General features: G+C 44.3%; 2 protein-coding genes across 9 annotated transcripts; one reads left to right on the top strand and one right to left on the bottom strand.

The window, feature by feature from the left end:
* The first annotated feature begins 98 nt into the window (after positions 1 to 98).
* Positions 99 to 15,468, top strand: HNRNPAB (heterogeneous nuclear ribonucleoprotein A/B). 6 transcript variants are annotated; one of them, XM_090020785.1, is made up of 9 exons: positions 99 to 248; positions 329 to 564; positions 3,394 to 3,562; positions 3,669 to 3,827; positions 4,318 to 4,449; positions 5,514 to 5,619; positions 5,713 to 5,868; positions 5,947 to 6,031; positions 15,042 to 15,468. In XM_090020785.1, the coding sequence occupies exons 2-8, from the start codon at positions 350 to 352 to the stop codon at positions 6,015 to 6,017; spliced, it is 1,008 nt and encodes a 335-aa protein (XP_089876911.1). In that variant the 5' UTR covers positions 99 to 248; positions 329 to 349; the 3' UTR covers positions 6,018 to 6,031; positions 15,042 to 15,468. The 6 variants fall into 6 exon arrangements, with proteins under 6 accessions (XP_089876911.1, XP_089876910.1, XP_089876908.1 ...); XM_090020784.1 differs by lacking the exon at positions 15,042 to 15,468 and adding an exon at positions 6,288 to 6,611; XM_090020782.1 differs by lacking the exon at positions 15,042 to 15,468 and having other exon boundaries at positions 100 to 248; positions 5,947 to 6,611.
* PHYKPL (5-phosphohydroxy-L-lysine phospho-lyase) lies at positions 4,280 to 21,580 on the bottom strand. 3 transcript variants are annotated; one of them, XM_090020779.1, is made up of 13 exons: positions 21,409 to 21,580; positions 19,908 to 20,026; positions 16,174 to 16,333; positions 14,793 to 14,867; positions 14,250 to 14,337; positions 14,043 to 14,159; positions 13,661 to 13,743; positions 13,134 to 13,359; positions 12,615 to 12,769; positions 12,014 to 12,103; positions 11,577 to 11,707; positions 11,045 to 11,110; positions 4,280 to 4,504 (listed from the first exon to the last, which is right to left on the bottom strand). In XM_090020779.1, the coding sequence occupies exons 1-12, from the start codon at positions 21,465 to 21,467 to the stop codon at positions 11,061 to 11,063; spliced, it is 1,353 nt and encodes a 450-aa protein (XP_089876905.1). In that variant the 5' UTR covers positions 21,468 to 21,580; the 3' UTR covers positions 4,280 to 4,504; positions 11,045 to 11,060. The 3 variants fall into 3 exon arrangements, with proteins under 3 accessions (XP_089876905.1, XP_089876907.1, XP_089876906.1); XM_090020780.1 differs by lacking the exon at positions 4,280 to 4,504 and adding an exon at positions 6,749 to 7,068; XM_090020781.1 differs by lacking the exon at positions 12,014 to 12,103.
* Between the last annotated feature and the right edge of the window lie 499 nt (positions 21,581 to 22,079).

Raw genomic sequence — 22,079 nt, 5'->3', positions numbered from 1 at the left:
CAAGCCCCGCCCCTCCAGGAACCCACCAATGGGCACCGCCCGGCCCTTGAGCGACAACCGGCGGGAGCCAACCAGCGAGCGCGTTGTTGGCGGGTGGCTCGCTCTCCGGCTCTATAAAGGCGGCCACGCGTCGAGGCTGCGGCCCTGAGAAGACGTGTCTCGGGGGGGGGAAGCGCAGCACATACGCAGCCGCGCGGGGGTTTTAATCCGATTCCGGCCGGCCCGGATTTTATTGGGGCGGTTTTAAGGTGAGCGCGGGGCCAGGAGGGGCCGGGCCGGGCCGGGAAGGGGAAGGCAAGGGCCGGCGCTGAGCCGTGCTGTGTTGCAGGCGCCGCCGCGGAGAGGCAGTATGTCCGAGACGGAGCAGCAGCAGCCGGCGGTGGGCGCCACCCAGAACGGGCACGAGGCGGCCGAGGGCGGCGCGGAGCAACAGCAGCAGCAGCAGGCCGAGGCCGAGGCCGGCGGGGGGGCAGCGGCGGCGGCGCCCGCGGCATCGGCGCCCGGCAGCCAAAACGGGGCCGAGGGCGACCAGATCAACGCCAGCAAGAACGAGGAGGACGCGGGGTAGGCGGCAGCGGGGGCGCGGGGCCGCCGCTTCCTTTGTTCTGGGGCCGCCTTTTGTTGGCGCCATGTGGCGGCTGCGGCGGGGGAGGGGAGCGGCGGGGGAGGGGCGGGCCTTGGGCAGGGCAGGGCGAGCCGCCCGCATGGGGGTGGGGGTCGTGGCCCCTGTCGGCCCGAGAGCCTGCGGTATCACCCGCCGGCGGGGGAGCTTTGTCCTGCTCGCCTTGCTCACTATGGGGCCTGGTACAAAAGGCCCTGGCAGGGCGGTGTTTTCCTGACGGAGGTGTGTGTGCGGGGTGTAGCAGACGCTTCGTTTCGTTTTAATGCAGTGGTGCAAGTCCGCAGAAATAAGAAGTGGCAGGTGGACTGGGCGAGGGGGATGGTCAGCGGTTCCTGACCTGACAGATGGTGCATCACTGGTGTTTAAACGTGACCCACCCTCCCCCCCACAGTTGTGGTTCCTGCTTGGTGCAGGGGCTGGACCCTGTTGATGGTCTGAGGTCCCTTCTGGCCTGATGGTCTAGGAAATGATGCAGCCTGAACTGCCACCAGCACATCTTTTTCAATTGGCCCTTCATTACATTTTTCTCAAAGTAATTATACCAAATCTGTTAAATATGTACCATGGATGGGTTGTTTGCGTACCAAGGGTGGTGTCCGTACCACAGAGTGGGAATCACTGTGCTACTTGCTTGTTCTCTCCTGGGAGGTGGGAGGGCCAGGAAATGTGGATGTGAAAAGTCCTTTTAATATATTTTTTACAAGTGTGAGGGTTAAAAATGATTGGAGAGCGTTACAGCAGAGTGCCAGGCTAAGCTGCATGGGGTGGCTGGTCCAGGGCACTGGCAGGAAGCCTTTTCTCATAATTTCAATATTTTACCACCAAAAGTAGTGACAACACAAGAGGAAGTAATAGTTGCATGTATAATGGGGAAAATGAGACTTTTTGGCTTTCAGTACTAGAGGACTTTTGACTACATATTAGAAAGTCTACAGTTCAAGTATATTTCTCTATAAAAGATGATTGGCCTGATGTTGGGTGAAGTCAGGTAGTTCCTACTCCTATATCCAATTCCAAAACAAAGATTTGTAATAACATGCAGTAAATGCTACCATAGTGAGAAACAAGCTCAGTATGCTGGTAGCAGCCCCATCCCTACTAGGCAAAGTACTTTATGGACAAAAAAAAGTTCTAGCCTCAACTGGGAGTTTCAAGACTCCCACTATAGGGCTACTTTGCTGTTTGGTTATGGAAGCACTAGCAAAGGACAGATCAGAGCAGCCTTGCAAAACTACTCTTGCGCAGGGGGTGAAACCTATTCTGTGGAGAATAAAACCAATGGCTATTCTGCTGTTGTGGTAAAGAGTGAGTAAACATGTCCCTGGCTTGGTAAAACCTGATCTGGCTCTTCAAGGCTGGATTAGTGTGACAGGGTAACAAACTGTTGAACAACAACAGCAAAATGCACTTGACAGATCTTGTAATGCATTTGGTCATGACTGCTCAGTATTTGAAAGAATGTTTTAGGTTAGGTGGAGGGAAGGGAGGATTTCTCTTTACCAGATAGATATTGCAGACAGTATCTAGAAAGATGAGCATCTATCTTGCAGATTGTGGGGATCATAAATGTATCTGCTTTACCAGGTGGAATTGGAAGCCTTAAATTAACCTCAGAAAATTCAGGTTACTGCAATTCAATTAAGCTAAAATGCACCCAGGATCTGGTATCTAGTCACTGGGCTGCTTCTAAACAAAGGCCTGACTTAAACTGATTTGGGAGTCCTTACAGTGCCCAAGATCTCTTTTGAACGGTTTACTTGCGTGTTTGTGGCATCAGAAATTCCTGAGCTGGATGATGTAGCTCTCTTACCTGATGTGCATGAACCTGCTGTATCATGTGCTCTCTTAAATGAAGAGCCAGGGGAGTTGGATATCCTTTATTAATAAATTCTGGTTGCCTTGGCTGATAAGTTTTTTGTCCCCTGTCCCCCCCCCCCCCCCCGCTAAACTTTTCACTTTCTAATTTATCATTTTTGCCAGTATTTCATTATTGTGGCTAGATGGGCCTAAGCTCCTCCCCCCCCCCTTTCCAATACATAAGAAGTGAGCCTTTAAAAGGCTTTTTTTAAAGGAAAGATCTTTGTAAGTGGTATCTTTTTAGAATTCCAGATGGATTATTCCCTGACTTCAGTACAGTGTGACTGTAGTGTAGATGAAAACATATTCTTAGTTAGGAACTAGACAAAAGCATCAATACAAAGGCATTCGCCTGGTTCTAGAGCAAGGTCTTGTCTCGGTGCAGGACCATGTTGTCAGGGGTCAGAGGGTACTTGTGTTGAGTTCAGGAGGTGATCCATTTTAATTTTTAAACCTTCCAGACCTCACAGGTTAGATGGGCAAAGCAGTGCCTAACTTCCCTCTTGTTTTCTTCCTTCAGCTGATAGATTGCAACTTTACTGGTGCTAGCTAGGTCTTAGCCCAGATTTAACTAGGAATATGTAATTGCTCCATCCTTTTTACTTGGGGAAACTAGAAAACTCTTAAATGGAAGGTAATAAAATACTGTAAAAGCATTGGGTATCTAGTGGGTGAAAAATAGTTTGGAACAGTTAACTTTGTCATTCATTTTGTAATGGGTGCTTGAGATACTCCACAGTTATCCTCTTAGATTAAGTGAAGTTAGTGTTGCACAGTTCTTCTATGCCAATACCTTTTGATGGAATACCTAAATATGGGAATGGCTTAATCATCACAGAGCACCTGAAGGATATACTCAAGTTATTTAGGCTGTAAATATTCCTTATTTTAATCTTACCATTATGATATTTCAGGAAAATGTTTGTTGGTGGCCTCAGTTGGGATACAAGCAAAAAAGACTTGAAAGATTACTTTACCAAATTTGGAGAAGTGACTGACTGTACGATAAAGATGGACCCTAACACAGGAAGATCCAGAGGCTTTGGGTTTATTCTCTTCAAAGAACCTGCAAGTGTTGAAAAGGTAAATTTGAACTCTCACAACTGATTCTTTAAAAACTGTAGGTGAGGCCTTTTTATTCAGGTGGTGGTATTTAATTTGATGTTAAGATTAATTTATTTATTTGTAGGTTCTGGAACAGAAAGAACACAGGCTAGATGGGCGATTAATTGATCCCAAAAAGGCCATGGCAATGAAAAAGGATCCAGTGAAAAAGATCTTTGTTGGAGGACTTAATCCAGAAGCCACAGAAGAGAAAATCAGGGAATACTTTGGAGAGTTTGGGGAGGTGAGCATTTTTAATCTGAGCATAGAATAAGGCAGGGCAGGAAACAGTCTGTCATCTATAGCTAGGAAACTGAATGTAGACTAAAGATGGAAGTAAAATAAAATTTGGCCCTGAATGCCCTGCTGGTTGTAGCAGCTTTTGCTTTTGCTTTCACTTGCTTAGCTACATATAAAGCACTACCTAGTTATGTAGTGAAATTGCCAGTTAACCTTCTGAGTCTGGGTGTTTAATCAAGTGCTCATTGATTTTTTTTTTTTTTTCTTTTTGTTTTTTTTTTTGTTAGCCACTTATTTATTCATAATTAAATTACTTTTCTCAAGCTAAATCTATTATCTAGAACAAATCTGCCTAAGAGAGCCAGTGCTAATACAAACTAGCTAACTGTAGCTACTTATGTACCAAGTGCTAAGCTGAAATAAAGAATAGGAACCGTATAGTGAAAATGCAAAATCTTAAAGTAGCATGCTCAAGTATAATTTCTGGTCTTCAGATTGAAGCAATTGAACTTCCGATGGATCCAAAGACCAACAAAAGGCGAGGTTTTGTTTTCATCACTTTCAAGGAAGAAGATCCAGTCAAGAAGATCTTGGAAAAAAAATTCCATAATGTCAGTGGAAGCAAGGTACGAAATTGTTCAGCTTGAATTGCATCTTCCCCCATGATGCCATGTCCAGAACCTGTTTTATAATGCACATATTCAGAACTGTCTTCTGATATTACACAAGTGCAATAAAGACATTTTTTATTTGCAATACTTAGCTATATAAAGCATGGTAGAAAGCTATAGTTAGTGTAGTGATCATTAACTAGATAAATTGGATTAATTCATTAATCAATTACTCTATCCAGGGCTTGGAGTTGTGCACTAGAACTCCCTACTTTCTACTGGCATGTATTGAATGCATGCAATTTGATATTGTCAGCAAAAGTTGCTCTTGCATCAAGTCAGACTTCAAAAATGAGGTTTTTCTGGTATGTCTTGTTAAGTCCACGTGCAGATTTTTGTCACTTAATACACTTCCACAGGCTGTGAAAGGGGAAACTGAGTAGGCAAAATTATGGGGAAAATAGTTAACTGTGCAGATGTAACAGTTGAGTGAGATTCAGAGGTCAATTCTGCCTCTAATTTGGAGTGTTCCTTTTAATAGCACTTCCTGGTGTGACTTGTCTGCTAAGTAACCTGCAGCCCAGGCACTGGTTACCAGAGTCCTAATTCTATGAAAGTTCAGTTGCACCTTCTTGAAAGGACAGGTGTGGAGGAAATGTTGCTATGATCTGTCCTGTGGTTGTAAATGCCTATTAAGTTCATTTTCCTGCTGCCTTCAACCAGCTTTAGCAAAATCTAGCTATACAAAATTGGCTATGAAGCATTCTCAGTGGGAATACTGCATAGTTGTTGAGTGATAAGCTTCACCTTTGCTAAGGGTGGCAAATACGTATTTTTGGCCAAGGGTTGTTGCTAATTTTGACTTTATAACTAAATGAGTTATAAAGCTTGATGCATTTTTGTGATCACATCTAGTATCTTTCTGGCAGAATTTTTTTTAAAAATCACAGTACTAGCAGAACTGAGGGCTGTGGCAAAATGACAAGCTCCCAGTGACTTTAAAAGCAATGTGATATAGGAATAGAATTTCGTATGAAATACATTTTCAAGCATATTGCTCTCCTCTGTTTTGTTCTTAGTGCGAGATCAAGGTAGCACAGCCAAAAGAAGTATACCAGCAGCAGCAGTTCAGTAGTGGTGGTGGAAGAGGCAGCTATGGAGGAAGAGGCAGAAGTGGAAGAGGTGGTAAGTATTGCACACGCTACTTTAGTATGGAGACTATAGAAATGAGCTGTATGTACTAAAATGGGATTTTGTGGATGGTTTTCCCTTCTATAGCTCAGAGTCAAAATTGGAATCAAGGTTATGGCAATTACTGGAACAACCAGGGTTATGGGAGTCAAGGATACGGCTATCAGCAAGGTTATGGTGGCTATGGAGGCTATGATTATTCAGGATATGGGTATTATGGATATGGACCAGGCTATGATTACAGTAAGTAAAGAGAACTGTATTGGGTCTAAACAAGCAGAACTAAATTTCAGTTTAATCCATTTGTTCTCCTGTTTATAGGTCAAGGCAGTGCAAATTATGGAAAGTCACCAAGACGTGGTGGTCATCAGAATAACTACAAGCCATATTGATCAAACTTATTCAGGTATGCAGTGGCATGGTCTCTTTTGGAAAATGACCACATAGGTTTTGTATTCAATGCTGTAGATGGCTATTTCAATTATGTACCAAATTTAACTTTACAATAAATTTCTATGGCCTGTTAAATGTGCATCTTACTTGGAAGAGCTCCCTGGAAATGTCTTCTCTGTTTAATTCTTACAGATAACTAGTTGTCTAGACAGTGTGGTGTGTAAAATTTCAGCCTTGCTGAAGATATTAATGAATGATTTTATTAATAGGTTAAACTGAAACTGATTTTGAGGGTCTGCTTAAAGCTGCAGCTCTGCATCTAGGGACTGCCTCTTGGAGTTAACTATGGACTCTGCATTACTCCAGTTGTACAGAATGAGATGCATCTTAGGGAACCAGTGTCACTTTCCACCTTTTTATTTTGTATTGTTTTTGTGTCATACATTTCCTGTAATGGAAGTGTTAATTTTACTGTACTTTTTGGTACCTTTTTGGAATCTAATGTATTGTAAGGTATTTTACATGTGTTCTGATTCACCATGACATGGATATTGAAGCTATCCTAGCTTTTGAAATAAAAAGGCATAATCTAGTGTCCTGTGCCATTCTTCAGCTTGTGCCTACTAAACCCTAGTGTACTGCTTCCAGAACAGATGCAGAAAAGAGGAGTTTAATGGCTTTTATTGGACAATGGAAATGTTGGACTAAACTATGCAGCATTGGTAGTAGCATGGCTCTCTTGCAAATGAACAACAGCTGAAACCTTTATTGTTAACATCTTGGTTTTGAAGTTAGACTAGAATGGTTAGTGGAAATCCCCAGCTGCCAGTAAGAGCTGCAGGTGTGCTGTTCGGTTACTTGTTACAGAGTCCTGGACAAGTGTGGTGGCCTTCTCAGACAAATGTAGTTGGGCACAGTTGTTTGTTTCTCCCTGAGAACCAGGGAGGAGGATGTTCATTGCAGGATGACAGAATAGTGAGAAGCCCTTCTTCCCAGTCTTTATAAGCACTATTAATAGGTCCTGTATCCAAGTTGCAGAAAACCCTTTTCCTTGGTATAAGGAAATAAACAAAAGGGTTTAATTTATCTTGAAAAACAAGATGGGGGAAAATGTTTAACTTCTAAAAAATGCAAACTTTTCAATCTTGCCTACAAAAAAACAACCTGGAGGGACCAGGTATTTTATTGGTCAAAAGCAGGGCTTCTCAGGTTTCATATCAGCTTGACCACTTTTTGCTAGAGGCAGTGATGCTCCACTTGAAGATTTGGTCCTATATTGCTATTTCCTTCTGTGTGCATGGCTTTTCAGTATTTGGGGCAAATAAATTTTAATAAATTTATTTAAAAGTAGCTTGCTGCCTAGTCTCAAACTTGTAGTTATAGTATTCTCCCTGTACTAGGTTTCCATGGATAGTTCAGCATCCCAGGAGAGTAACCCGATCGATTAGTTTTTCAAAACTGGTAGGGCCAACTTAACTGTAGTTGAAATTTATATGCCAAGCATGTCTTAGTTTTGATACTCAAGTTTGGCAAAAGCAGAGCAATAGGATTGGTATCTCTTAAACTTGGCTGACTTTAAGCTCACAGGATTTGCAATATTTTGGAGCCTGAGTGTTCAAGAACTGTGGCCAAGACGGCCTCTTGTGCATTAAATTATCTTGACCATTCTTATATTTTTGCAAAGCAGGGAGGGCAGAGCAGCACCATTTCTTGTAATTAAATGTTGTGTGGGGACTGCAAAATAACACTTGGAATAGCTGGCCTGCTGCTGTGTTACAGTGGCAGATTTAAGGAAGTGTCTGTACTCTGGTCTATTGGGTAACCTGTCAAATAGCATGATTTGATGGGTACATACTTGTCATTAACTACAGAATGTGCTAGATGTCCTTTTTACTTTGAAACTGAAACTATGTAAGTTGTTTTGGGTACTATACTTTTGTTCCTTAATTTTTTTTTTTCCTCTTTTGGTGCACCAATTGCACCTTTAAAATGGCAGGAAAACAGATCTGAACCTGAACAAGCTGTTGTAAATCCAAGCATCTTGATTACTGTAACTTAAAGTTAATGATCAAGTGAATAGTCTCTCTTCCTATTGATAAACAAAACGAAGTATTTGAGCAGATGGACGAAAACTAGAAGAGGGAACTGACAAGCGGAATAAGTGAAGAAAAGGCAAACTCTCTACCTTCAACTATGGAAATCCTTTTTCAGAAGGGATGCTAACACTTTGATAGGGATTATACTAGAAGTGTAGGTGGTGCCTTTTTAAAAAGCTGCTGCTGACTGCTAACTTCAGTGTAAAAGCTGCTAATAAGTCCTAGTTGAGCAAGTGATTTCATAGATTTCATAGACATCAGGGCTGGAAGGGACCTCGGGAGATCGAGTCCAGCCCCCTGCCCAAAGGGCAGGAAGTCAGCTGGGGTCATAGGATCCCAGCAAGATAAGCATCCAATTTGCTCTTGAAGGTGTTCAGTGTAGGTGCTTGAACCACCTCCGATTTGAATCTGAGTCTAAAAATGTGAATCACCCCCTTTTTAATATTAAGGTCTTTTGTTCTTCTAGATCTTTCACCTAATCCCTATGGTTTAAGCCTGAGCTAAGCAAAAGGCAGTCCCAGAAAACTAAGTGACCTATCACTGTGGTGCTTCAAAAACCTACAAGTCTTTTGTGGCTAAATATTAAGATTGTACTAGTTATACCTACATGGCACTGCTACTTGCATCCTTTTTATGGCAGTATGAAGAAAAGGCTTGTGCAAGCAGCATGTTACTCAAATGGATCCATCTCTAAAGGGGAGCTGGCATCCAGTTTGCGCTGTCTTGCAGTATTGACTGGCCTTTTCACATTATTAGCACAGTTTGTTAACCTAGTTTCTTCCAAGATGTTGCCCCTTCATGGGTATCTGCCTGAAATGGATACTAGTGCTCACCTAGTTTAAAAAAAAAAAAAAAGTTAGACTAATAATAGACTGTTCAAAAAGCTGACCAGTTAGAGCACTTGGAAAGTGATTAAATAATCATGAGGGAGGAGTCTGTTTCAGTGAGTAGGAATGTGAATGTTCCTACTCAAATGCATGTTGCCAGGAGAGGATTACCCAAGCAGCTTGCTAATACATTAATATTCCAAACAAAGAGCTGAGCTGCCCTGTTGCAGCATAAGCACCATCCAAAGATACCCCAGTGAAAAAATGCACCATGTACAAAGGGTATCTAAACTGTTACTGTAGGACTAACTTCATTGCCCAGATACTAGTATTCCTAGCAGGCCAAATAATTTCTGGACTCAGCAGTAGGATAGATGACTTATGCCTTCACTGTCTGTGGCTCCCTAGATAAGACCACTGCTCTTCTCCCTAGAAAAATCTGCTTGTAATGCTGAACGGAAGAGTTTACTTGTACCTGCAAAGTGCCCTTCTAGTTCAAAGTGTATTTTAGCACAAAGGACTTGGGGAGGGGTTCTGCAACCAGGAAGACAGACAAGCACAGCAAAGGAAGAATAGGTAAGTCCTGTGAGTACTAACTAGGTGCCAGGGACCTTTTTGGCTCACCTGTTTCATTATTACAAAATAGCTTGAACCTGGAAATGTGGGTTCACCACAGCTAGAATACAGCCAATCCGTTCATAAATCGTGTCTCCAACATTTCAGGAAAAGCTCCTTTCTAAAGCTGGCTGTCCACTGGAAGTGGAACCCACAAATCCTGCTGAGGAGCACAGATCCTGTGTCCATTTACTTTTAGCTAATGCTTCACAGCTGGTAAGAAGCTAGAGCTAAAAACTGCAGATACAAAGACAAATGTCTTCTGGCAATACTGTGTTCTTGAGGATTTAAACTGCATCAGTTAAGGTAGAATAATGAACCTTTGCAGTGGATTTTGTGAATATTGGTTGGAGTTTGTGGAAAGAAAGTATGAAGTTACTCATGACACCACCATTTTTCCATGAGAAAAATCAAGTAATTAGTGCCTCTAGTTCTGGCTTGTATGTAAGGCAGTCAGTCATACTGTTACCTTCTAGAAGGTGCTTCTTGTATTTTTGTAATGAGAGAGGTTTTTATTCCTGACTTATTTGGAACTGGGGAAAATCCAACTTAATGCAGGAGACCATACATACATGTTTAAAATACCTGCATTAAGTCAGTCATTGTAATGACAGCTAAGTCAAGCTGGAGGTAACTAGAGTTTCTCTGTCCTCTGAAAACGGAATAGTATAAGTAGGCAAAGTTTATTAATAACCCCAAAATGGAAAAACCTGCTTCAGCTTTTCTTTTTAAATAAGTGTTAGTGCCTTCAGAAATGTATGCCACAGTGTGGAGGGGTTTTTTGGTTTTCTTCCCACCCTTTTCCCCTGCCCAAGGGGCTGTTCTTTGTGTCACTTGGATTAATTTGTTTCAGTTGGACCCCCCCCCCAAAAAAAAAAAACCAAAACAAACAAACCCCAAACAAACAACAAAAACCAAAACAAAAAATGGAAAACTCTAGTTTCAGGCCCTGTACTGTACATTGCCAAACCATTCTGGTGACAGACTTTCTGACTGCTTTTTAAGCAAAGCATGCAATTTCTCACAAGTAAGACAGGCCACACAACTCTAAAATGATGCACGCTGAAACCCTAGATTACTCCAGCTCTACTGTTACTCTGTCATTATTACAAGCAGTAGTTTCCCCTCAGTAAGAGCAACTTGGCTGTAAAGGAGGTAATTGGCTCCTAGGGTAGTAAATTGAGGAAATGCATAAGCTTTAAAGACTTATGGTGTAATAATTCTAAGTAGATTTTTTTTTTAATTGAAAGGTTTTAAGTGGCACTGTAGTTTTAATGATGCATTAAAAGTTAGTTAACTTGTACTATCCCCCTTCAACAAACGTGCACATGGCAGCCTTTTGGTGTTAGATACCCTTCTACATGGCTCAGAAGTTAAGCAAAATATTGAACACAATGAACATGTTGCTCATTTCTTCACTGTAAGTACACTGTATCATAAGTGATCTTGATGATTTAGTCAAGTAGTGGAAAATTATAAAATGCTTACCTATTAAAATTGAAGTTTAAGATTGAAGGTCTCTCACTGGTTCACATGCGGCCTCTTTTTCCATATCTGAATATGCAATCAACAAATGTGTAAGTGTTGAAGCCCCTTATTACTCCAGTGTTGACTTTGCCACCTGAATGCAACACAGTTGCAGACTGCAGACTTAAGTTTAAATGTAACACTTTGTTCTTCTGATAAATTAAATCGGTCCTCACCCACCTATGCCCAAGCAACTGAAAATGAATGGAAGCTTGTGCAACAAGTTATCATTGACAGATTGAATATCTCAATACACATTTGAGAATCCAAATGTTAAAAACTGGTCTGAAGTTTGTATCACTTAAGTTTAATTTGTAGAGACCATTTCTTTTGGGGGAGGACACAGGTGTTGACCTTAACTGTGAACTTAAGTTGATGATAATGAGCCCCTGTCAAAATGTTGAGCCCCACTGCAAGTAGCACAGTGGAACAGCCAAGATTAGAGCTTGCACTCAGTCCAACAGACCACTCTGTAAACTTAACAGTTAGTTACCTGTTAATATTTTATCCATTGCATCCACAACTAATTTGGCATCCTGTACACTAAAGCACATTGGAGGCTTGAACTTAAGTACGTTTCTTCCTGGACCATCAGTACTTAGCAGAATGTATTCTTTCTTCAATCTAGAAAATAAAAGGCTTTTTTAATCATTTGAAATTTAAAAAATGGAGGGGGGGAGGGAGAAAGCTTACCACATAAGTATGACATTGGAATTTTTATGCAAAGATCTCAATGTTATTAAATGAGCTCTATGCCTGATAAAACAATATTTTTGCAGTATGTATTTAAAGCATCACAGTTGCTTTAGAATCTGTTTAGCTACCTGTACATAACAGGCACATCTAGGTCTTGCTTCAACCCAAGTCCAATAATAATCTGAAATGATACAGACTGACATGTAACATCTTTTATTGGGGGTAGAATCCAACCTTGTTATCAAGTACTCTGCTTCTTCAGTCGCTGGGGTCCTTTTCTCTTTGTCTTTTATTAAGTCCACTCCAATAAATAATCCAGCACCCCTTGTAAGAAGATGGAAGCAGAAATAATCAAAGATAAAGAGCAGATACTGTCCCATGACAAGTGTTTGGGGTTTTTTTAAGTGATACTTTTTTTTTTTTTTTTCCCCATTTCACAAATTGCATTAGTGAAGGGAACAGAAAGGCACTACAGTCTTGTACAGATATGCTGGTTAATGTAGACTTAGCAGATGTCATTACTAAAGTATAACAGGACTTTTAACTGGCAAACTAATTTAATTCACTGAGCTTTTTTCTAATGCACGTAAATAGAAATGAACTCCTTTGCTTACAGTTGGTATAGCTGAGGTGGTAGTTGCATGTGAAGTAACTGGGACAGGTTCATTAATTTCTAGGTCAACTAAGTCACAGCATTTTAATGAAGTGAAAGTTTTTCTAACTTCTTGGTACCTCACTTGCTTGTTCAAAAAAGCACCTGGTGGCGTAAGATTTGAGGACCTATTTCTGATCTATGTTTGAACAGCTTCTGAAAATCTGAATTGGTGGCTGATACCTGACATCGCCAATGATAGGATGTTTAACTTTCTGTTGATTCAGTAATTCCATCAGTAAGTTGCCCACTTGCATGGCATGGGCTTGAAGATGCTCCTTCTCAATCACATCCAAAACTGCTAAGCCTATGGCACATGAAACAGGATTTCCTCCAAACTGCTCAAGGAAAGAAGAGAGACCATTATGTAGATAAGGGATTCAAATCTGTTTCTTTAGATATTAGTAAATACTTTCATGTTATAGGTGAAACCTTGGCCCTCCTACAATAGGTGTCGTGCCTCTGACTCTTGGCATCAGGATTTGATGCCTACTGCACTTATTACACAGCTTTTCTGCCATTCAGAATAACAGCACAAAGTAGATGTGAACTCCTTAATAGTATACTGTGTTACATAATGGGGAGTAATTGCTTAGTGTTGCTTTGAATTAACAATAACTTGTATCCTCTGAGAGTGACACTTTGTTTCAAAGCAAGGGTCTTCTATCTTATTATGACAGATTGGGTTAACTCTGTACTTACTGTATTAAAGTATTCCACTCCAGTAGCTGCAAATGATTCTGCAATTTCTTTTGTTGTTGCTACACAGGCGACAGGGTGCCCATTTCCTATTGGTTTGCCCATAGTGACAATATCTGGCACCAAATCCTCTCCCTGAAGCTGGAATGCCCAAAAGTGTTTGCCAACTCTGCCAAAACCTACTTGAATTTCATCAGCAACAAATACACCTCCTGCTTTGTGCACGTGTCTGTAATGTAATATTGATTTCAGTTTTGCATTTACTGGTCATCTCCAATATAATCACTTGACAACTGAAATTTCATAAGAAACTTGTAACATTTTAGGTCATTCCTATTTAAGTACAAAACAAGCCTTATGGTGCAAACAGCATGCTTGATATTCTATAATACATATACTAAGTAGTCTCCTGACAGAACAAGCACAATAAACTTTAACTTTAACTTAAACATGACCTACAATTTAAGGGAATCTGTCTAAAAACTTCAGTTTTTAGAAAACAAATAAGAGGTACTACTAAGCTTACTTACTCTGCTACCTTTTGGAAATAGCCTGCTGGTGGAATGATCTGACCAGCAACACTTGGTAAAGATTCAACAAAAAATGCTGCAATCTGAAAGTGTAACAAGAAACATATTAAGTAATATGCAACTGCAGTACAACCTTGCATAATTTACAGGTGCTGAGCCAGATTAAATAATAATTTAAAGAACAAGACCTAATCATTTAAAAATACTCTGCTGTTGTGCCTCAAATCAATCTCAGATAGCTTGTAGTACCTAGTTATTTTATATGGATGGTTGCTAATAAATTGCACCATAGTATTATAAATGGTATACTGAAGGGGTGGGGAGGATTTTTTGTTTGTTTTCATTTTGTTGTTGGTGTTTTTGGGGAGTTGGGCTTTTTTACCTTTCTGCCCTTTTTGTGTGCTTGGTCAATGATTTCTTTCACTTCATTGGCATAAGCTGCAACTAAATCTTTATGATCTTCTCTGTATATTCCACGGTATGTGTCCGGGATAGGAGCCTATAAATAGAAAAGTGGCCTGAATTTAGTATGCATTATGTTAGGTGGATAACAAATTAATAGTCAATGTTTGTAATCTGTAGTACATACCACATGGACCCAATCCTTCTGTCCTTCTAGGTTTCTGAATTTATATGGACTTATGTCAATCAGGGATGTCAGATGTCCATGGTAAGCACTTAAAAACAATCAGCAGAACTAAGCAGTAATTTCCTCCTCATCACAGTCTTGTAGAATTGGTGAAAAATCTGCACTCTTTGGACAGGGTTACCTGGCCTAAGAGTGGTGTACAGAACTTGGTGAACCAGCTGAATTGTTTTTGGGCTTTATGCATGTGTGCTGGGTTTTTAAGCTGTGGGCCCTTGAAAAATCTCATCAAAATCAGGTTCAGCATTAACTGAAAATAGTAGAGGTATTGCATTATTGATCAGAATTGAACCCTAGAACTCCAGCTGTAGAAGCTCAGAGCGGCTGTATGCCTATAGTCATTACCTTAAGTTAATGCCTCTACTAGACAAAACTACTTGAAAGAAATCTAGAATCAGATGGAGCAACTGAGTGGCAATTGGAACCACAGTCAGAAATGGCAGTTTAAGTTACTGAAGGATAATAAAATATTATAAATGTACTTACTGATCTAACACAATAACATCGGTGTGTTTTGTATGTTGTCGTGCCAATCTCAGGGCAAGGTCATTGGCTTCTGATCTACAAATGAAAATTCAATAGCTGTTCCATCACGTAAGTGGCCAAGCTTTAAAGTTCTGGCCACAGAAGACAGGGTAGATGTGTGCTTTTACAGACTAACAAGCAGATGTATATAGCATGAACTTTTGTAAAACAGCATTTACTTAATCATACTGCTGTGCCTTGCTCCTGCAGTATCTGATGAAGATCAACAAATAACACAATGTGCAAAACGGGAGGCACAAAAATGCTCACTAGGATGGCAGCTGTACTTGGTGTTCAGCAGAAGACCCAAAGCTATTTTTTTACAATTTCAGTAAGTAAAAGCTACTACAAAAGCAGGGCAAAAAAATATTTATTTTGAGGTACTAACATTCCTATAATCCTCCCTGTTAGAAGATCATATAAAAATGACTACCTAAAGGGGCTCTGAAAAGCCACCAGGCTTCTGAGAGAGAGAATTAACCACCGTACTTTTTATAAGAGAATTAATCTGGTGAATCTGTGCATTGAAACAACTAATCTAAAGCTTAAATTTACTCTGCTTTAAAGTGTTTTCTGAAACAACATTGCCTGATAGTCTGAAGCTTTTGGAAACAATAAAATAACTCCCTTAAGCATGTGTTCATTTATAGAAAGTCTCTCTTTTACAACTACTTCAGAGTCAACTTTTGGGAAAAGCACATTAATTGCAAAAACAAATTCCAGATACTGCAAGCATTATGGAATTTACTATTTGGCATGTAGAGATGATAATATATTTACAACCCTCCCGATATGCAAAGGGCTCCTCTATACCACAAAATTATTTTGAAATTAGACAGCAAAGTTCTAAATAACCCAGAGCAGTGCAGTCAAAGACAAAACAAGGAACAAACCACTAAATATGACTGTCTACTTTCCTAACAAGCTAGCCTGCCTATTTGAATATTAAAGTGGCAGAGTTGTAAAAAAAGAATCAAGTCCAGCAGCCTTCACAGAAAAGCCCTGTTTTAACTGGTCTGCAACATCAGAATCCATCTAATCACCCATAGCAGTGGTTTTTAGTCTTTTTTTCTACTTGCAAACCCCTAAAGACAAAACAACAAAAAAAACCCTGAATGGAGGTACAGACCCCTTTGAATGGTAAGTGTGGGTATTCACGTATTTTTGATTGATCATAGTCATCTTTTGCGGTTGATTGTAGATCACCTTAGACATGATCTGCAGCCCCCCAGAGGTCCACAGACTACAGATTGAAAATCATCGATCTACCGACATGGAGATGTTTTGGCAGCTGTTTATAAGCTTGCTGCATTTCAGTCATGAAGATGTTCTGTTTACTTACCCTGAATTCAAAAAATAGAAGGTGCACAACTTCTCAGGCAGCGTTTTGGAAAGTCTTTGTGCATAATCCACTATACTGTCATGGAGATAACGAGAATTTGTATTTAGCAACTGATTCTGTTCATGGGCTGCATTTACTACATCAGGGTGGCAGTGTCCAACTGAAAGAAATGGGGGCAGAGATTAGTTTCAGTGTTCTTCCTCCGTGCAATTTTTCTCTTCCATGCTTGTTCACTAATAGATGTACATTCTGCACCCATATCTTATGGTAGAGGGCAGGGGTGTACCCATAGGTTTTTGTGGCTGATACCAATAGCTGATTTTTAAGGCATATTGGCTGATACCAATCCAGTCTCCAATACCAGCCCAGCAGCTTGGACAGCTGCTGCCAGTGGGTAAGTCTGGGGGAAAGGGGGGCAGATCAAGGCACCACAGGGAGGAAGGAATGGGGCTGGAACTGGGGCAGGGGCAAGCACTACCAGGATGGGTGCAGGACAGAACCACAGCTCATCTGGGTAGGAGGGGGAGGTTGGCTCCCACTGCAATGCGCTGCTTAGCTTGGAGCTGCTGGCCGGGTGGCTTGTCTGGCACTCTGTCCTGCCACTTAGCTGGAAGGGCAGGGGGATGCCCCTGAATCTGGGCAGAGTGGGCTGAGCCAAGCTCTCCTGGTGGGGCAGGGGGAGGGTGCTGTAGCCTCACTCCCAATGCTGCAGCTGCTCTGCACAGCCCTGCCCTGCCCTGCCAGGAAGAGTTTTGCATAGCCCTGGCCCCAGCCCACCCCATGCATATCTAGGGGCACCCCCCCCCCCCCCGGACAAACAGCGGGAGCCAGGGGATAAGCAGGTGAGCAGTGGACAAGCCACCTAACCAGTGGCTCCTGGCTGAGCACTCTGTGATGGTGGGAGTCAACCCCACCTCCCTGCAACCCCAGATGAGCTGTGGCTCTGTCCCGTGCCTGCCCTGCCCTTGCTGGGCAGTGCTGGTCCCTGCCCCTGCTCCCCTCCCTGCTCCTGCTCCCCTCCCTGCTCCTGCTCCCCTCCCTGCTCCTTCCCTTCCCCTTCCCCCCCAACACCAGACTTACCAGCTGTAGGCAGCTCTCTATGTTGCACTCCTGCCTGTGCTGTGCTGAGGCTGCGCACATGCACGGGCCATTTATCTGCCACATTATCGGCCTGATATGGCTGATTTGCAATATATCACATTTTCTCCATATCAGTTCCAAATCAATATGGGGCTGATGTGTCAATGCACCTCTAGTAGAGAGTGGAAACCTTGGTGTCTGTATTTGGATGGCAAGGCATTAATAGTCAGCAGGAAGATGAATTTCTGAGATGGTTTCAAAATTTGTGTTATGATGCAGTATCTGATTTCATAGACATTAGGGCTGGAAGGGACCTCAGGAGATCATTGAATCCAGCCCCCTGCCCAAAGGGCAGGAAGTCAGCTGGGGTCATAGGATCCCAGCAAGATAAGCATCCAATTTACTCTTGAAGGTGTTCAATGTACGTGCTTGAACCACCTCCGCTGGCAGGCTGTTCCAGACCTTGGGGGCTCGGGCAGTAAAGAAATTCTCCCTTATGTCCAGCCTGAAACGGTCTTGCAGGAGTTTGTGACCGTTTAACAATTTGCAAGTGTTTTTCTGATTACATTTAGATTTCTCATTTGTTTTAATGAATTAGTACTTAACCAGATCTTCTGGATTGCATCTAACTGATGTAAATCATGGAATCATAAAAAATTAGGGTTGGAAGGGACCTCAGGTGGTCACATCTAGTCCAACCCCCTGCTTAAAAGCAGGGCCAGCCCCAACTGGATTATCCCAGGCAGGGCTTTGTCTAGCCAGGTCTTAAAAACCTCTGAGGATGGAGATTGTACCACCTCTCTGGCAGTTTGCCCTGCACTCGAGTGTGCATGCGAAGGCATGCCTGAGAGCACGTGTTCCTGCTTGTGGGGACATGCCCCATGTGTTTACAAGGTATAGTTCCATGGAGTAGTCATTTTAGTTGAGACTACTAAAAAAAAAAAAAAAAAAAAAAAGGTACCATCAGGATGAAGCACCTGCTTTTTCAGAGACAGTTAAGACACCTGCATGCTTAGGGGCAACCAACACGGGTTCATCAGTGGCAGGTCCTGTCAGACCAACCTGGTGGCCTTTTATGATCAGATCACCAGACGCAGGGGTAGCAGTGGGCATAGTCTTCCTGGACTTCCGGAAGGCTTTTGACACTGTCTCTCACCCCGTTCTCATTAAGAAACTGGGGGGCTGTGGTGTAGACACCCACACAGTCAGATGTGTCGCCAACTGGCCGGAGGGCCGCACCCAGAGGGTGGTGGTGGATGGGTCCTCCTCAGCCTGGAGGGATGTGGGCAGTGGGGTCCCCCAGGGCTCGGTCCTCGGGCCCGCACTGTTCAACTTCATCAGTGATTTGGACGAGGGGGTAAAAAGCACCTGTTCAAATTTGCTGATGACACTAAGATGGTGGGGGACGTGGGCACACTGGAAGGGTGCAACAGGCTACAATCAGACCTAGACAGGTTACAAGGGTGGGTGGATGAGAACAGGATGGGTTTCAACACAGACAAGTGCAAGGTGATGCACCTTGGGAGGAACAACCGGCACCATACCTACAGGTTGGGGAACTCCCCTCTTGTCAGCACGGAGGCAGAAAGGGATCTGGGGGTCATCATTGACTCCAAGATGAACGTGGGCCGGCAGTGTGGGGACGCGGTCAGGAAGGCCAACCGCACCTTGGCATGCATCCACAGATGCATCTCGAGCAGGTCCAAGGAGGTGATCTTGGACCTCTATGTGGCACTGGTCAGGCCGCAGCTGGAGTACTGTGTCCAGGTCTGGGCGCTGCACTTCAAGAGGGATGTCGACAGCATGGAGAGGGTCCGGAGGAGGCCACTCGTATGATCAGGGGACAACAGAGCAGGCCCTACAAGGAGAGGCTGCGGGATCTGAACCTGTTCAGCCTCCAAAAGAGAAGGCTGAGGGGGGATCTTGTGGCCTGTTATAAACTAGTCAGGGGGGATCAGCAGGCACTGGGGGAGTCACTGTTCCCCCGAGCACCGCCAAGCGTAACCAGGAATAACGGTCACAAGCTGGCAGAGGGTAGGTCTAGGTCAGATATCAGGAGGCGCTACTTCACGGTCAGGGTGGCTAGGGTCTGGAACCAACTTCCAAGAGAAGTGGTGCTGGCCCCTATCCTGGGGGTGTTTAAGAGGAGGTTAGATGAACACCTTGCTGGGGTCGTTTGACCCCAGTACTCTTTCCTGCCATGGCAGGGGGTCGGACTAGATGATCTGCTCAGGTCCCTTCCCACCCTAGAAACTATGAAACTGTCCTAAACAGTGATCTTCTGAAAGCTGTAGCACCCTAAAGTAGTCCTTCAAGGGAAGACACAGACAAGTGGAGCAAGTTTGAGCCATTTGTTCCTTGAAGTTTAAAACTGCTTTGAACAAGCAAGTTGAGAGTCTATTTCAGCTGAAACAGTACAAAAGCAAGGGCAGGGGAAATGTGTAGGTACACAGAAGTCTGCACGTGTTAATACCAGTTTCCCAAGTAATAGGTTCACAAGATGTTTTCCATTTTTCCAACCGCAAGAAATAAACTGTGCTGATTATATTGCAACACACAGCTTCTCACCACCTTTTTTCCTGTCAGGTGCAGGTCTCCCAGAATATTATATTTTATGTAGTGTAACATGGTACCCAGCAATATTTTAAACTCACCGTGAGCCACATTGTTAATACAGTCAAGGTACTGTCTTCCGTTTTCATCATACATATACTGGCCTTTTGCCCTGACAATCTTCACTGGATCTTCAGGAAAGAAGAGCTTGCAAGAAGATCTGGAGCAAACATCAAAAAGGCACAACTTAGCATGAATCTGATCGCACACGTCAGTCCTTTTCACAACAAAAATGGAGACGTTGCACCCAACTGAAGGCAGTCTGAACTCCCCTCCTTCAGTCCCCTCCCTGGTGCTGCTCACCCCAGAGGTTCCCTGCTGTTTGGATCTGGCCTTGAGCTAAGGGAGTTTGACACCCCTGCCTTAAGAAGAGAGATTTGACTTTGTGCTCTAACACTCAAGTGACATCCAGAACCAGGGGCCTTCTATGGAGATCGCCAAACTCGGTTGTAAACTTTGGTCAGATCTGAAGCTTTGTGGTCCTTTTACAGCTACCCCTTTTACAGCATCCCAGACCTTCACGTTGTCTTGTGCAGCCTCTCGTCTCAGCTTAATCATCTCCGTCACCTTCCCTGTAGCCTTTCAGGACCCGACACAGCTGAGCGAGGCATGAAAGTCATACACCTCTGACCAGCACGGCTCTGCGTGCTTACAGCCGTCTGCCTGCGTGGTTGCGAGCGTTAGCTGGGTCTGTTTGATCGGCCTTCATGTATAATAAGCCCAGAACAGTCCCAAAACCTGCCTGCTTAAAGGAGCGGGCGGTGACGCGGTTCCTACGCCATGAATTGGGGGACAAGGTCCCTTCCAGACCCGATGAACAGATTTAACTCCAAGTAGTTAACTAATTCGGGGGAAGCCCATTAAATAAGTTCAACATAACTTAAAAGAGGAACTTAACTATCCGCCCCTCATGGTTTTAAAACAATATTTTCCAGTCCAAGGGATTGGGGGGGGTTGTGTCTGCCCAGTCAAAACCCAGGGGCCACGGCTCACGCCTATGCTGCCATGAGAGCATTTCATGCTCACGCAGTGCTGCCATCAAAAAAAAAACCCAACCCCAAAGCCATCAATGATGAAAAATGCAGGAAAAGACGGGATGCGTTTCCCAACAAGAAAACGCGCCTGCTTTTTAAACGGACCGGGGTGCATCTCGGGTGAGAGAGGGCGCTTTTGGCTTTTGCACAGAAATACGAGACGGGCACGAAGGAGGAAAGAGTGAAGGCTGCTCCTCTGACCTTCGGCACCGAGTTCGCCGCCAGCCCATAAACCCTTTACAGCCCGTGGGAAATGCCTGTGCGCGCTGCGTGGGGGGGAGGGGGTGCCCCCCAGTCCCGGCCCGGCACGGTTCCCGCGCCCGGGCGGGTTTGGTGAGCGCGGGCCGCCGGAGCGAGACCGCGGCGCCGAGGACGGGCCTGGTTCCGGGGCACGTGGCACGAGGCGGCCCGCGGGAGCTGGGCGGCGCCGCCCGAGCTGCCGGCACCCCGGGGCGGCGCGCTCCCCACCCCCGCCGCCGCCGCCGCCGCCGCCGCCGCCGCCGCCTACCCGATGAGCCGCAGGCGCCAGGCCAGGGTGTCCTCCCGGCAGCGCCGCGCCGCGCTCATGGCTGCCGGGGCCGGGCCCGACCGCGCTGCGAGTACGAGGAGCTGGGCCCGCCCTGGGCTGGGCCTGTGCGCGGGGACCCGGCCGCGCCTCAGCCGGGCCCGGAGGGCGGGCCTCCGCGCCCCGCCCCGCCCCGCCCCCCGCAACAGCCCTCCGCACCCCCCCACCCGTGCTCCTCCGCCGCGCGCCCCTCCACACCGCCGACTACCGCACACGCCCGTTCCCTCATGCCCCCGTACATACACACCTCCACCCCAAACCCAGTACATTATACACACTGTGTCCACACCTCCACACACACGTACGTGCACCCTCCTTCCCCCCACCCCCCCCATACATAGGCCCCTACATGCACACCTCCATACCCCCAAACCACTACACACATTACCCTTTCCCCATAGACACCCCCGAACCACTACACCCCCCCTTTTCCCCGTATGCACCCCAAACCACTACACCCCCTCCTTTTCCCCCCATATACACCACTACACATATACCCCTACATGCACACCTCCATACTCCCAAACCACTACATACACATACCCCCCTTTTCCCCATATACACACCTTCACACCCCCAAGCCACTACACCCACACACTTCAACCAACACAGAA

Source organism: Crocodylus siamensis, chromosome 10 (genome assembly GCF_052110815.1).
Source record: "Crocodylus siamensis isolate JL-2025a chromosome 10, ASM5211081v1, whole genome shotgun sequence".
Classification (NCBI taxonomy): domain Eukaryota; kingdom Metazoa; phylum Chordata; order Crocodylia; family Crocodylidae; genus Crocodylus; species Crocodylus siamensis.
This window is presented reverse-complemented; position numbering and strand designations above follow the sequence as displayed.